Source organism: Harpia harpyja, chromosome 7 (genome assembly GCF_026419915.1).
Source record: "Harpia harpyja isolate bHarHar1 chromosome 7, bHarHar1 primary haplotype, whole genome shotgun sequence".
NCBI classification, from domain to species: Eukaryota; Metazoa; Chordata; class Aves; order Accipitriformes; family Accipitridae; genus Harpia; species Harpia harpyja.
The window spans coordinates 34,762,747-34,777,172 of record NC_068946.1 but is presented as its reverse complement, the minus strand read 5'-3'; the positions used below and the strand labels follow the sequence as shown (position 1 = coordinate 34,777,172).

At 37.1% G+C, this 14,426-nt stretch overlaps 1 protein-coding gene across 11 annotated transcripts in view; it reads left to right on the top strand.

The window, feature by feature from the left end:
* MYO3B (myosin IIIB) overlaps positions 1-14,426 on the top strand; it is a 213,454-nt gene that overhangs the window by 111,746 nt on the left and 87,282 nt on the right. For all 11 annotated transcript variants that reach the window (XR_008236070.1, XR_008236069.1, XM_052793190.1 and 8 more), the window contains 7 exons: positions 2-116; positions 510-636; positions 781-991; positions 2,074-2,221; positions 2,465-2,618; positions 4,590-4,678; positions 6,212-6,341. Coding sequence is in view for 9 of the 11 variants with exons in the window: in XM_052793190.1 (XP_052649150.1) it covers positions 2-116; positions 510-636; positions 781-991; positions 2,074-2,221; positions 2,465-2,618; positions 4,590-4,678; positions 6,212-6,341 (974 nt within the window). In the remaining 2 variants the exon portion in view is untranslated. The remainder of the gene's footprint in view (position 1; positions 117-509; positions 637-780; positions 992-2,073; positions 2,222-2,464; positions 2,619-4,589; positions 4,679-6,211; positions 6,342-14,426) is intronic.

Here is a 14,426-nt window from a genome sequence, read left to right as displayed (position 1 = left end):
GATACATTGATAATGAAACTGGAAGAGTAATGCATGATATTATTACTAAAGATTCCTATGGAAGACAATTTGAAGCGATTCAGCATTGCTTTAGAATTATAGGATTCACTGACGAGGTAAGAGATACGGTTGCTAAACCATTATTGACCTTCTTTATAAAAACCACTTCCAGTGCTGCCTGTGCACAGGCTGCCATTTGGTTTTGTGGATACACACCTGTGCCACAGAATCTCTCTTATGACAGAAGTGAACTGTGAAAACATAACCACACACTCCGAAGCCAAGACCAGCCTGAGGTCTTAGCTGGTACTCAGTCAAGTCCATTCCCAATTCTCTATCACACTGTTTTCTGTGTCAATAAGAGCTTACCTGAATTTGTAGAACTTGGTCTCAGAGCAAGCTACAAGCTTTGATAGCCATTCTAGTGTCCACCTTTTTCTTTCATAGCCTAAATATGATCTATATATGTAATTGGATTCCTTAAAAGTGCTTCTTGTCATCTTTTACAGGAAGTGTACTCAGTGTACAGAATTCTGACTGGAATCTTAAATACTGGAAATATTGAGTTTGCTGCCATTTCTTCACAACACCAAACAGATAAAAGTGAGGTTCCCAACCCAGAAGCCTTAGATAATGGTAAACACATTTTAACATTGTCAGTTCTGTAAATGCAATGTGATTGTATTTGTGAGAATCTCTAACTCATGGTAACAGTTGGGCAATGCTGGTGATTTCCACTGCATAATCGCAGTCATGTATCTTTTTCCCACTGTCTTTCAGCTGCTGCACTACTAAGTATTGGGTCAGAAGAACTTCAAGAGGCCCTAACCTCCCACTGTGTTGTAACACGAGGGGAGACTATTATCCGAACAAACACCGTGGACAAAGCAGCTGACGTGCGAGATGCCATGTCTAAAGCACTTTATGGCCGGCTCTTCAGCTGGATTGTAAATCGTATTAATACGCTGCTTCAGCCAGATAAAAATATATGGCAAGTTACACATCACTGAATCGTGTATTTACTGTGCATAGGTCTTTGATGGGTTCATCCATTTGTATATTTTTGATTTTGCAGAAAGGGTGCTGTGTTTATTTTGGCTAAGACTTCAAAATTACTTTCATGCTGTGATACTGAATTCTGTTTCCAGGACATTAACCCCAACATTTTCAAAGAGCTGAGTGGAATTTAGCTGCTGAACCCAACAGAAATTGGGTGGTTAAAGTGCCATACAATTCTTTAAAAAGATGCTTCCTATGTAGTGAACATTAAAATCATACCAAAGGCTGGTAAATAATTGGAGTACACGCAAAAAATATTCATAGTCCTTACAGTCCTGCTTTTGTAAGCTAGTAGTAAATACAGATCTCAGGTTATTATTGTGCTGCTACTTGAGATGTAAGTGATGATTTTTTGTTTTTCATAATTACAGAAAAGTTCACACTGTGCATCCTTATGATTTCATTGCCAGGTACTGATCTGGATGCTTTGGTCTTTTCAAGCAGCTATAGAGATTTTTAGAAACAAGAGAACCCTTTAGGTGGTGTGAAAATGCCTCTGATCTGAGATCTCTACTTGGCACTTCACTATATCATACAGACATGTCCTCATCCATACTTGTAGTTCTAGTGGTGACTGTGGTATACTTGAGCTAGCACATGGGCTCTTAACAGTCCTGCTTGTAGCAGCAGCAGACTTGGTAATTGCCCTTCTGACTGACTACAGCAAAAACGTATTATTAAAGCTTGACACCTTTTGTCTACCTGGAGGAGCAGACAATAGATTTTATTTGGGATCTGCCTACTGAAACCACTTGTTTTAATATGGCTGCTAAGGGTCTGTTACTATGTACCTATAATTCTCCTGCCTTCTTCATGGAAATCTGCAAGAAGCAAGTGGAAAACAAAAGTGTTAACGATGCTGAACAATGCACAAGTTGTCTTAGGTTCAAACACACTTCTTCTCCTCTCTTTTTGCAGCAGAATGAATCAAATATGCAATCTAGGTTACCGTGTTTATTTTTATTTTAACTTGGTGTTGCTCATGATGAATTTTGTTTGTGTTTTCACATGCAGTAATGCTGAAAATGGGATGAATGTTGGGATACTAGACATATTTGGATTTGAGAACTTCGCAAGAAATTCGTTTGAACAGCTGTGCATAAATATTGCTAATGAACAGATACAGTTTTATTTCAATCAACATATCTTTGCACTTGAGCAGGTAAATTCAACTCTGATGAGGTCTAGTTGAATCAGCCGTCCTGAACCATAGATCGTATTCAGGAGTACATTATAAACTATAAAATGGGCATGTGATTTAAATGCAAGATAATGACATCTTTCAGTTGAAGTTTTGTAAATAATGTTGTTGGGGCCTATAGAGTATTGCTGTGCATCATAAATGTCCTCATGACGGTGTTGCTTTTACGGGTTCAATATTAAAACTGTGCTGGTGACTTTGTAGATGGAATATCGGAGTGAAGGAATTGATGCTACTGCAGTGGAGTATGAGGACAACCGTCCACTTCTAGATATGTTCCTCCAGAAACCCATGGGTCTCCTGTCTCTGCTAGATGAAGAAAGTCGATTTCCTCAGGCGACAGACCTAACTTTAGTTGGTATGTACAAACAAAAATTCTGGGAAATAACAAATATATTTTGAGAGGGCGGAATGACATCTTTACTCAAGTTTTACTAGCCTAGTCATCCTGCTGAGCCTGTGCCATTTCAATTGACATTATAAGTATATTTTTCATTGCGCTTCATCATTTTTCTTTGCTTATGTGTTTTCTGTTCTTTTTATATTGCAAAAGTTATCTTATATATCAGGTGTCAAGGGGTTATTGTATTTCCAGTGTTACAGGGAAATAACCTGTGTCTTGTCCCTGCATGTGGGGTACAATAAGCAGCATTTATCCCCATTTACTGAAGGGAAGGCTGAGACATAGTAGAATCTTGTGCCCAAGACCACCCTGTGAGCAGCATTAGTGTTGAGAGTAAAATTTAGATCTCCCAGGCTCCTAGGCCCATGTTTATCCAATTAGAAAATACTGCTTCACTCCAGATTATCTCATCATAAATAGAAAGTGTGTGTTATTTCTGGTGTGCCATCTGGCTGAATATTTCCTTTCCTTCATGCATATTTTTATGTATATCTTAACAAATCTTGGTGCCAACTTTAAAAAGTGCAGCACATGCCATGTTTAAAACTGTTGTCTTGCTTTTATTTACTAGAGCTACATTTTTCCCTGCAACAGGAAACAGAGAGTTCCAGTTCCTTCAATGGAATGTGCAGCAGAGAGTCAAACTGTTAGTCAGAGAAAAATAACAGCTGCCTGTTAAATTGCATGATACATATATGAGATTTTTCACTTCTGCTAGGCTGAGATGAAACTTGAATTTAGGTCACAGATAGAATGAATGCTGTGGTTTCATTCCAGTCCTCATTTGTGTACTAAAGCTGTGTGCCTCCATGTGGGTCCCGTAAATCAGTTAATACTGAATATTGAACTTACACTTTCACAGAGGCACTTTCCTTAGTCTAGTGCCGATCAGTCTTACTGCTGATCTGTACACAGTACAGCAGGATCCCCCAAGGAGACAGCAAAGTTGGGATATTTTGCCCTCTCCAGATGTGCCAGACAGTCATTAATTCCACCACCCCCCCCCAAAATTCCAAACTTAGTTCTTTTTGCTTTAAATACAAGCTTGATTAAATGTTAATAGAAAGAAAAGCCTAACACAAAATATTAATGAATTCTAATGTTAGAAAAAACATTTTGATAATATTTTCTGACCTACACAACATGACAGAGAATTTTATGAATTGATTCTGGCCTCAGGTCTCCAGTTGCTTATTCAGATAAAGAAATATAATAGCAAGCTTTACAGTATCAGCACTAATTTAATTACAAAATATTAAAGAGCATGCAAAACATCACAGGGCATAAAAGACATTTTTCATAGAAAGTGGTGTTTCTTTTTCTGTCAGCTCTTTAGAGGTAGTCACGAGAAAAAGAAAGCCTCTTTAGAAGAGGTTTTAGATAGAAGTCTTTTTTTCTGTGGAAGTCCAAAGGTAAATGAGAGATGGTCCCAGCCTGAAGACATTAATGTATACTTAAAACATGATGCACAAAGTTAAATGAATGGGGAAAGGAAGATAGGGAGAATACAAATAATAGGCATTTAAGCAAGCAAGATATATGCACAGCTTTGAATGTACATAGTTGAAGTAAACCCACTCCAAACCCTATATATGCATATAAGCAAATTCATAGCAAAATATGAGAAGTCATCACACCTTCTCATTGGCCCCTCTTATTTGATAGTTGTCCATGCACAAAATTATCCGAACAGTGGGATTTGAAAGACAGTCTTACTGAGCTGGTTTAGAATGAGCTGTTCAATTCAGAAGTGACAGCTTTGAAGAAAGCACAGAGAAGCTGGTACACAGCTATTTCTGAGCAATCTGATGATATATGTGTTTATAGTAGTTCTGGCTTGTTGAGCAGCAAAGAGTCCCTAATTAGGATGAAGATTTTACTTGTCACTCTAAGTCACTTATATCAGTGTCTCTTCTCAATGTCTAGATAAATTTGAAGATAACTTACGATGCAAATACTTTTGGAGACCAAAAGGAACAGAACTGTCATTCGGTATTCAGCACTATGCTGGAAAGGTAAGGTCATGTGATTTTTATGTAGTTCAAATAACAGTGGTATGGTCATTATTTGTTTTATCCAAAGTTTCTGCTTTGATTTTTTTTTTTTCTCATTTTAAGAGAAAAAATGATAAAGTTTATGGAAACCTAGAATCTACGATAAAATTTTCATGTGCAGTAGTCCATTTTAGAACCTATCCTTAGGGCTCTCTCACAAATTCTGTAGACAGTAACCACCTTTTATTCTGAAAGAAATCTGGCACCAGAAACACCATTATTACAATCATTTCAAACGAGCAACTCTCTGGAGCCAGAACAGGCTATGTGATTGTTAACATCGTGTGAATGCCACAGTAGTTCTGTGTGTGTGTATATAAGTATACAGATAAAATACAATGTAAAACAGCATCTGTAATAGAACTTAAAATCCTATAGAGAGCATTGGAAAGACTGGAGCTAGCTAGCACAGATGTTTTCTTGTACTCTGTAGCACCTAACTTCTTTTGTTCTCAGCAGTTCACATGTTATTTTATATGGGGAATAACAGTCCAGTTGTTTTACATAACATGAGCTTTGCTTATGATTTCAGGTCCAAAACCTTGTTTATAAACAAAATCAAAATGAAATAGCCATGTTTTATATGATTATCAATGAAGTCTCATCTCTGGCTCATTATAAGACTCCAAAATTTTAACATATGTTCTAGTAAACTTTGTGCGGCTTTCTGGCTTTTTAGGAATAACTGTAAAATTTCACACAGGTTTAGTAAATTCTTCGTACCCAAATGGCCAAGTCATAAAAGCACTACTGGCCAGTTCTCTATTGCAGGAGACCATTCAGTTTCTGTGTAAACTAATGGACTCTAGTGGAATTAGGCTAGAGAGGAATATTGCTAGTGATAATAAAACAGGTCTAAAAAATCACTGCAGTTTAAAAAAAAAAAAAAAGAAAGAAAAAAAGTTAAGCATAATTAACTGATTCTTACATGAATACAAATAGCCAGGCATTAATTTCTAATAAAAACAACTAAAATAATTGAAATAGATGAATGTTTTGTTTTCCTACTATCATTTTCAAAGCAGTGAGAAGCCTATTTTAATGTACCTAGATGTGCAACTTACTCCTGTTCCTCCACAGGTCTAGTTATAGATCACAAGTTTGGTGTGGACAACAGATACATGATGAGCACCTGAGAACCATTTCTTATTTCACACGTAAACTGTCAACTTAAGCTTTAATTGAGGTACCTCTGTTATACTGCATCATGCATACCATAGTTTGATGTGACAAAGCATAATACAACATGATTTAAGCCATTTAACCCAATTTGATGTGCAATGACATGCTGTGAGTATAGGTGCTGTTTATATCCAGTTCACATTCTGAAGACACTGCTGTAGCTGTACAATTTTAAGTCCTTTGCAGATAACTCATTGGCTTGTCAGAGCCAACTGGTCTACTTGGTCATCTTGACTGTTTACATTTTAAGGAACAGAGTAGTTTTTGGGTAACCCTGTTTGGCAACTTTTCTGATTCTGTTTCCCATGCTAGGTGTTATATGATGCCTGTGCATTCCTTGAGAAGAACAGAGACACTCTTCCTGCTGACGTAGTGGTGCTGTTGCGAACTTCAGAAAACAAACTTCTTCAGCAGCTGTTCTCTAGCCCGTTAACAAAAACAGGTATTCTCTGCACAGCTTTGCTGACATTGCAACCTCTTCAGCTACCCACTCCTCTAAAACTTAAATTGTTTCTGGACAATTTTTTTTTAATTCTTTTTCAGCTCTGCCGTTTAAAGTTTCCTAAGAGAGAGAGAACATTCCTAAAATGTTATGATCATATTTTTTTTTAAATGTGTGGACATGAATTCTTTTAAAAAACCCAGGCAGAAAGATTCATTCCTCACTCCAGAGAAAGGAAGATTATCTAACATGTAGGGCAAGAACTCAGTCTCAGAGCAGGATGAGAATATGGGAGTTTCTTGGTTCTTAGTCCTTTACTAAGATCAGTTCTCAATTGATAGATTATTGTGTACCGTGTCTTACAGTTCATAAATCATGCCATGTAGATCAAGTTGTTTTGGTGGTAATATCCATCTATTTAGAAGGATTTGTGCAATACATAGTTTCTTACAAATTATAAAAAAAACATACTAATCTGCTAGAATTAATTAATTCAGTTGATTTAAAGCTTGTTGACACTGACTTACACAAAGTGCACACATCTATAGCTAAATAAAACAGCAAGATGAAGTTCGATTTCTCCATGAATAGGTGCCAGAATACCAGTAACCTATGCAAATGATAGTTCTGCAGTATACATGCAAACAAGCCAACAATGTACACAACTCTCAATACTTCCTACATTTTTAAAGTATCTTTTTCATAATGGGTAAGAAAAAGATGTAATACTAAGGAATAGTCTAAATACGATGGATTGTATTAGATTGCAAAATTCCTGGGATCTGATATGACACATGCAAATGAGGTTGTTGTGGTTTTAGGTAGAAACGTGTACATGTACTAGGTAGTGCTGTGTAGGCTTATTGTACATGGGCTGTAGATGCAATTCTGTGCCTGTGCAGCAGCTCTGTCTGGGATTTCTGGACCCTCAGTAGCCCAGTTATAGTCTCTGGTGATGCCTTTAACCTCTCTTGAGATTTCTATGTAGAAAAAGAACATCTGGAGAAAAACATATATTGGAGCCTTCTATGCACATGTAAAATTGATAGCAAAATATCTGTTTTTCCTACATAGGATAGACTCCTGTTACAATGTCTCTGTTCTTTTTCTGTAATTGGAAGGCTCTAGATTACCCCCCTTCAAATTATGCTTTTAGAGGTCCCTGAGAGGTGAGGATCCAATGAGGAATCTGCCTCTCCTTTCAGCTATGACAAGCTTAGATGGAGGGGGCTATAGTTTAAGAATGAAGTAGGATTGGTTTGTGCCCAAGTAGGGAACAAAGAATCTTTGTGTCTACTTCTGACTTTTGAGGCTGTGTTAAACTGGTAAAAGGGATTCTTTTACTCATGCTGGATGGATCAAGCAAAGCAAAAAAGAAAGCTCACATGTGGTCAAATGTGCCTCCACACCCCATACTAGCCATTTTGTACCTTGGAGCTATTGTCAGAATGCAACAGACTAAGTGCTTTGTCCTGGTTATCAGTCCCAATTATTGTAAATATTATACTTTTGATTTTATTGCTGTTTTTAAATCAGAATGCTGATGCTTTCATGCAAATTCATCTTCCTCTGGCTTTTTAGAGATATTTTCAGTGGCAGCAGCACTGAACTTGGGCATTTTGCCCAAGATGCATAAAAGGTTCAGTAAGAAGATACTTCTTATTGCAGTAATGTATAGTTACCAAGCTGGTGCATTTCCATTTTTTTTTGTTTTGCCTCTTACATTCGTTCTTTGTTTCCTATTTACATGAATTGCCCGCTTTCTGCCTCCCATTATAGAACATATACCTTTCCATGAAGAGCATACAGCAAGTTGAGTGTTGTCTTTATTTCTGTCAAGTTGGTACAGGACATCCTGTTAAAAAAATTATTGTGCGTATGCTCCTGTGCATGGTGTTACAAGAATAGCTTAAAACCCTTATGTCATTTTATTTTTTAAAAGTCTTTGTGATTTTGCTCTATTTTTTCCAGCTGTCTAATATAATTGGCACTCACATCCTGTGTTAGGGCCTCTGTGTTCTAAAATCAGATTGTTGCCAGGTTTAGTTTTAGCAGCTTGCAAGATAAATGAAAGGTTTGGCTGAGAACAGAAGGTATTGCTGGCAATGCTGCTTCAACTCTGCTCAGTGAAGAAAGATAATGCTATTCTCTTAACTTTCTACAAAGAGGCTTTTGTAAACAAAAGAACAGTGACTGAGTAAATGTCCCATCATACTCTGTCCTTGCCTCTTAGCCCTCTTCCCTCCACTCAACATGTGCTTCATTCCTAAAGCAAACCAGGAAAAATACAGATTAAGATTCATAAGCCTGATACAATTTTCTCCAGTTTTTTGTAATTACTGACTGATGTGAAAGTTAATAATTTACATGGAAGCTATATTGCATCTTTCCAGGTAACCCTGACTTGAAATGAGCCTTCTGCCAATATCTCTGGTGTTTTGTTTGAAGATGAGTGACAGCACATTCTCACATCTGCTTGCAACTAGCTCTGGAATTTGCAGCGTAGGTGGTTTTTGCCAAGCAGCGATCTCCAATATGTGTAGTAGTCACTAGGTGGTGCTATCCCAGAAGCAAGAGGGAATTTGGGACTGGTAACATGGGTCTGACAATTACTGAAAATGTGGTTCTTAAATACCAGTAAGAACAAAAAGATGCCTTTCCCACCCCGAGAATATCCTCTGTTTGAAGTATATTTATATAACTGTCACGTCTTCCGCTGTCAAAAACTAAGCAGCAGCAAGAAAATAAATATTAAAAAGACTAAGTTCTTTTACTAATTTAAGATCATGTTAATCCCTGTAATTTATCAAATATACTTATCCCCTCTTAACAAACGCTTCTATTTCACAGTAGCAGACTGTGTAGTTTAAAGGGCCAGGAATTAACAGCAAGACATTAAATATACATTTGTAACAGTAATTTATAGTTAAGAGAGTGCACAATTACTGATACGAGACACTAGAACTTAAACATTCTGGCACTAATTTTGTAGTGTATATGCATGTTTTGTCATCTTTCAGTGGAAACTTGGGCACCTTCGGCACGTTTTGGAATCTGTTTGCACTTTCTAGGGACCTTTAACCTCAAAACTGAATGAACACGGTCTGGTTTAACCTACCAATTCTCCCAAATGCTTCCATATTTGTCACTTTTTTCTACAGACACAGCTTCTTGTGCTGAGAATTCTGTATATTCTGAAATTAAAGTAGAATTTACTCCAAATACAAGAGAGAAGTTAAGCATTTAAAAAAAAAAAAAAAAGTTGCCACTACTCCAGTTGAATATGCATGTTCCCGTTCAGGTATAATGCCTTCCTGTTTGTCTCTAGTTTTAGTTTATCACTGTTGCAGCTAAAGCATCAGAAAGAAAAGGAATCATGATCTAGAAAATTAGTCCCCTTCTAAGAAAAGAGGGCTTTAACTGGAAAAATTAAGGAGAGCCTTGGTACATTCACTAGTGGTATCACCGAGGAGTCAGACCATTTGACTCACCATCCTGATATTTAAGAATTTTTGCAGCATCACCTTTAAGTGGTGGTACCATTGGACTGCTTGGGCAAAGCACCACTGGGCCTTTTTAAGTTCCCTCTTCCACTTTTCCTCTTTCTTACCTTACATCCCCCAGCTGACCAGATCATGCTTGAGGGATAGAGAAGTGTGCCAGAGGGGCTTAATCTTCTCAGAAAAGCTGCAGCACAACATAATTCTCTACTCTTGAAACACAATCTCTGCAGACTTTTTCCCCTTCTATGACTTACAGACCTTTAGAGCTATTGTCAGGGTTGCTCTGCTCTGCCTTAGGTCCTTGCCGGAGAGAGCGGGGAGAGTTGCCACCTGGAGGGAGGGAAGGGGAAATCCTCCAGCCTTCCCACCACCAGAGTAGAGATGCTGGGAAATGTCCCTGTCCTAGCTCTCAGGATCTGTAGTGGCTGGGCTTGGCAGAGTAGAATAAATACAGAGCTGAGTACCATTACCACTACAGCAACGTCATGTCTAATAATGTTGGTAGCATTTGGTATTGCTCACATATTCAGAGTGATATAGTATCAACATGTCATCCATTGCTAATAAACACTCCTTGTTCATGGTGCCCAGATATTTGAGCATAGTCTATCAAAGAGAACTGGGATGAAAGTTTTCACGACCTTCACTGAAGACTTAGGATAGTGATGTTTTAACAAGGGAATTTTTTTGTCCAAAATAGGAGGAAAATAGATTTTTTTCAAAACCAAATTAATTATAATTAGCCTGCCTAAAGGTCATTTCCTCTTGTCAGTATTGATTTTTAGTCTGTGTTCTTTGTGCCTTTGAGTCTCCAGCTCTGCTTACAGCCCTCAGACAAAAAGTAATTATAAACAATGTATGTCTCATTTAAAAAAAAAAAAAAACCAAACCCAAAAAACCTCAAAAAACTAATGGACCATGTGTTAAGAGAGAATGTGAAAAAAATGTTTCAGGCTTTCTTTATGCGCACTAAAGAACACAAGAACTAGAGCCTTTTGCAAAATCCCTTTAAAGAACTGCTTTTTGCTACTCCTTGGTGACAAGAGTACTATCTTAATATTAATTTGTCCATAACTTTGATAGCAGCTGATTCCTCATGAAGAGTCAGAAACTGAGGGAAACAAATGGATTTTCTTGCATTTCAGTCCCATGAACAGATACTACTGGGCATGGAGTGAAATCTTGGCCAGTTGAAATCGTAAATGCTTTGCCATTGTTTTCAGTGGACACATGATTTGACTTGTCATGTTTGTGACTGTGTGCTTCTATTGAGCACAAGCCCTTCGTCTAGTGATACTTAGTGGCAGGTCTCTTGGCTTGGTGTGTGTCATTCTTATGCACTGAAATATAGCGTGTTTCCATTTGGGCTTAGCGGATTTTTTCTCTTAATTCCACACATCACAATAGAGCAAAAGACTCAAATACATCTTAATTTTACTAATTTATTCTACAATAAAATCTTTTTATAATGGTACTTCTGTGTTAGTAATTTCACCTGTAAAAGATAACTGTAGGCACTGTAAGTCAAATGAATCAGAAACAAAGCCACTGTAATTATAATCTAGCTACTTAAAGATGAATCAGAATTTATATTTTGTAAGAATTTGGGTCAAGTTAATGGAAGCTATATATTATCACTCAGGCCACAGAGGCTTTCCTACTTCTAACTGGTCCATATGTTAAAAGCATATAAAAGTTAATTGGTTTTGCTTTGGTGCCAGTGTGTTGTGTGCAAAGAGAGGCTTTAAACCACAGCTGTGCAATGTAACAATTGTGAACTTCACTGGGTTGCAGATGTGGGACATCAGTAAACTAAATTAAATGTAGCTTAACTGAGTTTAGAGGTAGAGTGTTGGATTACGTTTTATTTAGTTTTTCAGTTGAGCATTTTACAGTTCAGTGTTTCTTTCTCTTCATATCCTAAGGTTTTGTGTCATAGGACAAATGCAGTACACCGATGCTTGTAAGACTTGCTGGCAGTAGGATGCAAAACATGCCCTCAAAATCAACTCATCTAGAAACAGAACCATCTATCAGATCAAAGTTAAGGTCTCAGTCCTGCTAAAGCTTTATATAAGACATAACAATTATTTACTGTGGAGATTAACTCCCTATAAAAATAGAGTGTCAGTGAATCTCTGGAATTGCACATGGCAATAAGCACAACAGCTGAGGACGGTCAAGATAGATTTATCCTGTTTATGTTTGGTACAGGGTGTTGCCCAAGCACAAGTCCACTGTTTTTAATTTGAGACTTCACAGATTACATTGTACTGAAAATGGGCAAAGTGCATAGATTTTTTTTTTTTTTGCTCCAAGTGCTTGCAAACTGAACCCTAAAAAAAGTAAAAGTGGGCAAGTTTAAGAACAGGTTGTGATGAGCTTACTGATTTGATTCATAATAGGCCGTTCTCTGTAGAACAAATCCTGAGAATAATTTTTCTTTACCTTTCTCTCAGAAGAGAGGAGATATCTTTTCAATTTTCATGTTTCTGGCCTAACTTCTCAATTTTATAATGAACATTATCTCACACTAGTGAGCAGTACTTAATCTTAACACTTCATTGTATACTAATTAAATTCAAAATGTGTTGATGTTGAGGAATCAAAAGATGTATTAGACAGAAGATGATACTGGTTTTAATATTAACTAGCAGACTGTGGGATCTCACTGTGCAGCATATAAAGAATTTAAAGAGAAATATTCAGAGAACATTATACAGTAGTTGTTTTAATGAGTAGTTTTCTAGGCAGTTTCTACAGGCACTATGTGCTATAAGGTCAAACTGTGTCAAAGATGCTTGGTACGTTATTGAAAGCATTCAGTAGCTCTCAAGATCAAATCCTAGAAGAGCAATTATTTTTAAATTTGCTAGTGAGTTTGTAGAGGAGATAAATTTGTTGAATATCCAGATAATCTTGCTGGTTTGAATATGCATAATGTTTTTTGGTGTGTCCTTTACAAAGAATGTGTTTATATTTCCCACTCTTTCAAAATAATTGAAATAGGGGTTAATGTATCAGTGGAAAACAAACCTATGAGTCTGTGCTGAATTTTGTATATTTGTTTCAGAGTATTTTGTACTCCAAGTGTGCTGTCTTACTATGATTTTGTACTTTTATCCATTTTCTTTATTCCTTCACCCTACAACAAACTGAAAAGGTCAGTACTTTACTAAACCAGTATTATCTTTTCTCTTATTATTTGACTACTTCTTACGTATTCCAACCTGACTTGCCTTGTTTTAGGAGAGCTTATAAGTGAACTGCCTGGACAGCAGGTCACAGTGTGTGTCAAAGATAGAAAATGTATTTGTGGGTGTTTGTACGAATGGGTATTTGTTTCATTAAGTGTGGAGATACAATATAAATGAGAATAATGTTTTGAATTGCCACAAAAATAACTGATTTTATGCTATCTGTGATAATATATGGAAATGCTGAGAGCCAGAGGAGCAAACATTCAGTTGAGAAGCCTTTGAGACTTGATTAAATTAGTAGTCAACATCATTAATGCCTAGATTTAAAAAATGGGGAGGCCTGGGACTCTGATAAAGTTCTGTCGCCATGTTTCATCCTAAATTAAGACTTTTAAAAGACAGCTTTTCTCTTGAAGTATCAAAACCTGGTTTTGATGCCGTTTTTGTCCTGTCTAGCTTAGGGTCTTAACCACTGAGAAGACCGATAGTCATAGTGAGGTCAGAGAAAATGTTCCTCCATTTTATTCCATGTGCCTTCAGTGACATCTTTATACCTGAATTTTTACGACTGAATTCATTGGGAATCTTCACTGGCTTTAGTGGGATTTTGATCAGACTGTGTATGTATGGAGCAGCTTCAGCAGCAGGTCCTAAGTGATGGAATATATACTGTAAAATATTTTATACATTGTATGGAGAGGGAACATACTCTGGAAATAGAAACAGCAGGCTGGAAATCACAGTTCTTTACTTCTCCTGGATTTCGTGTTTATTCACTGTTCTTGTAGAAAATTATTTTTGCCTCAGGTTAAACTGAGTACTGTGAAGCTTAGTGTTTGAGGACAGTCCTTAGATCGTCAGAGACAAGATGCTGAGGTGTGACCTACCAGAATGCTTGCTGTAGGTTCATGTTGGTGAGGGAGAATAGATAAAATACTGAGATAACTACTATGTTCTTCATAATCAAACTTTTACTTTTCTAGATAAAGCACATATGATTGGGGGGGGGGAATGAATGTTACATAACATGCAAGAGAAAGGTTGTCAATTACATAAAACAATGAGGGGAGACCAGAGATGAATCAGCATGTGTGGTAACCATGTTTTCAACCTGATCATGTTTTTAGAAGTATTCTCTCACATACCTCTGGAAGAAGAAGTAAACTTGTTATGTGTCCTGAATTGAGGTAATTAGAATAAGGGGGTTTTGGCTAATGCTGAAAATTAGTGGAGAATTCCACAACAATGAAGTCTTCACAAAAAATACACCTCTGTAGTTTTCTTGTAATCTCAGTTACAGGTGTGGTACAGGAACCAGGGCAATCTACTGGGGCAACAGAAAACCTCGTGTTGATGGTGAGGTGCTTTGTGGACGACACAGA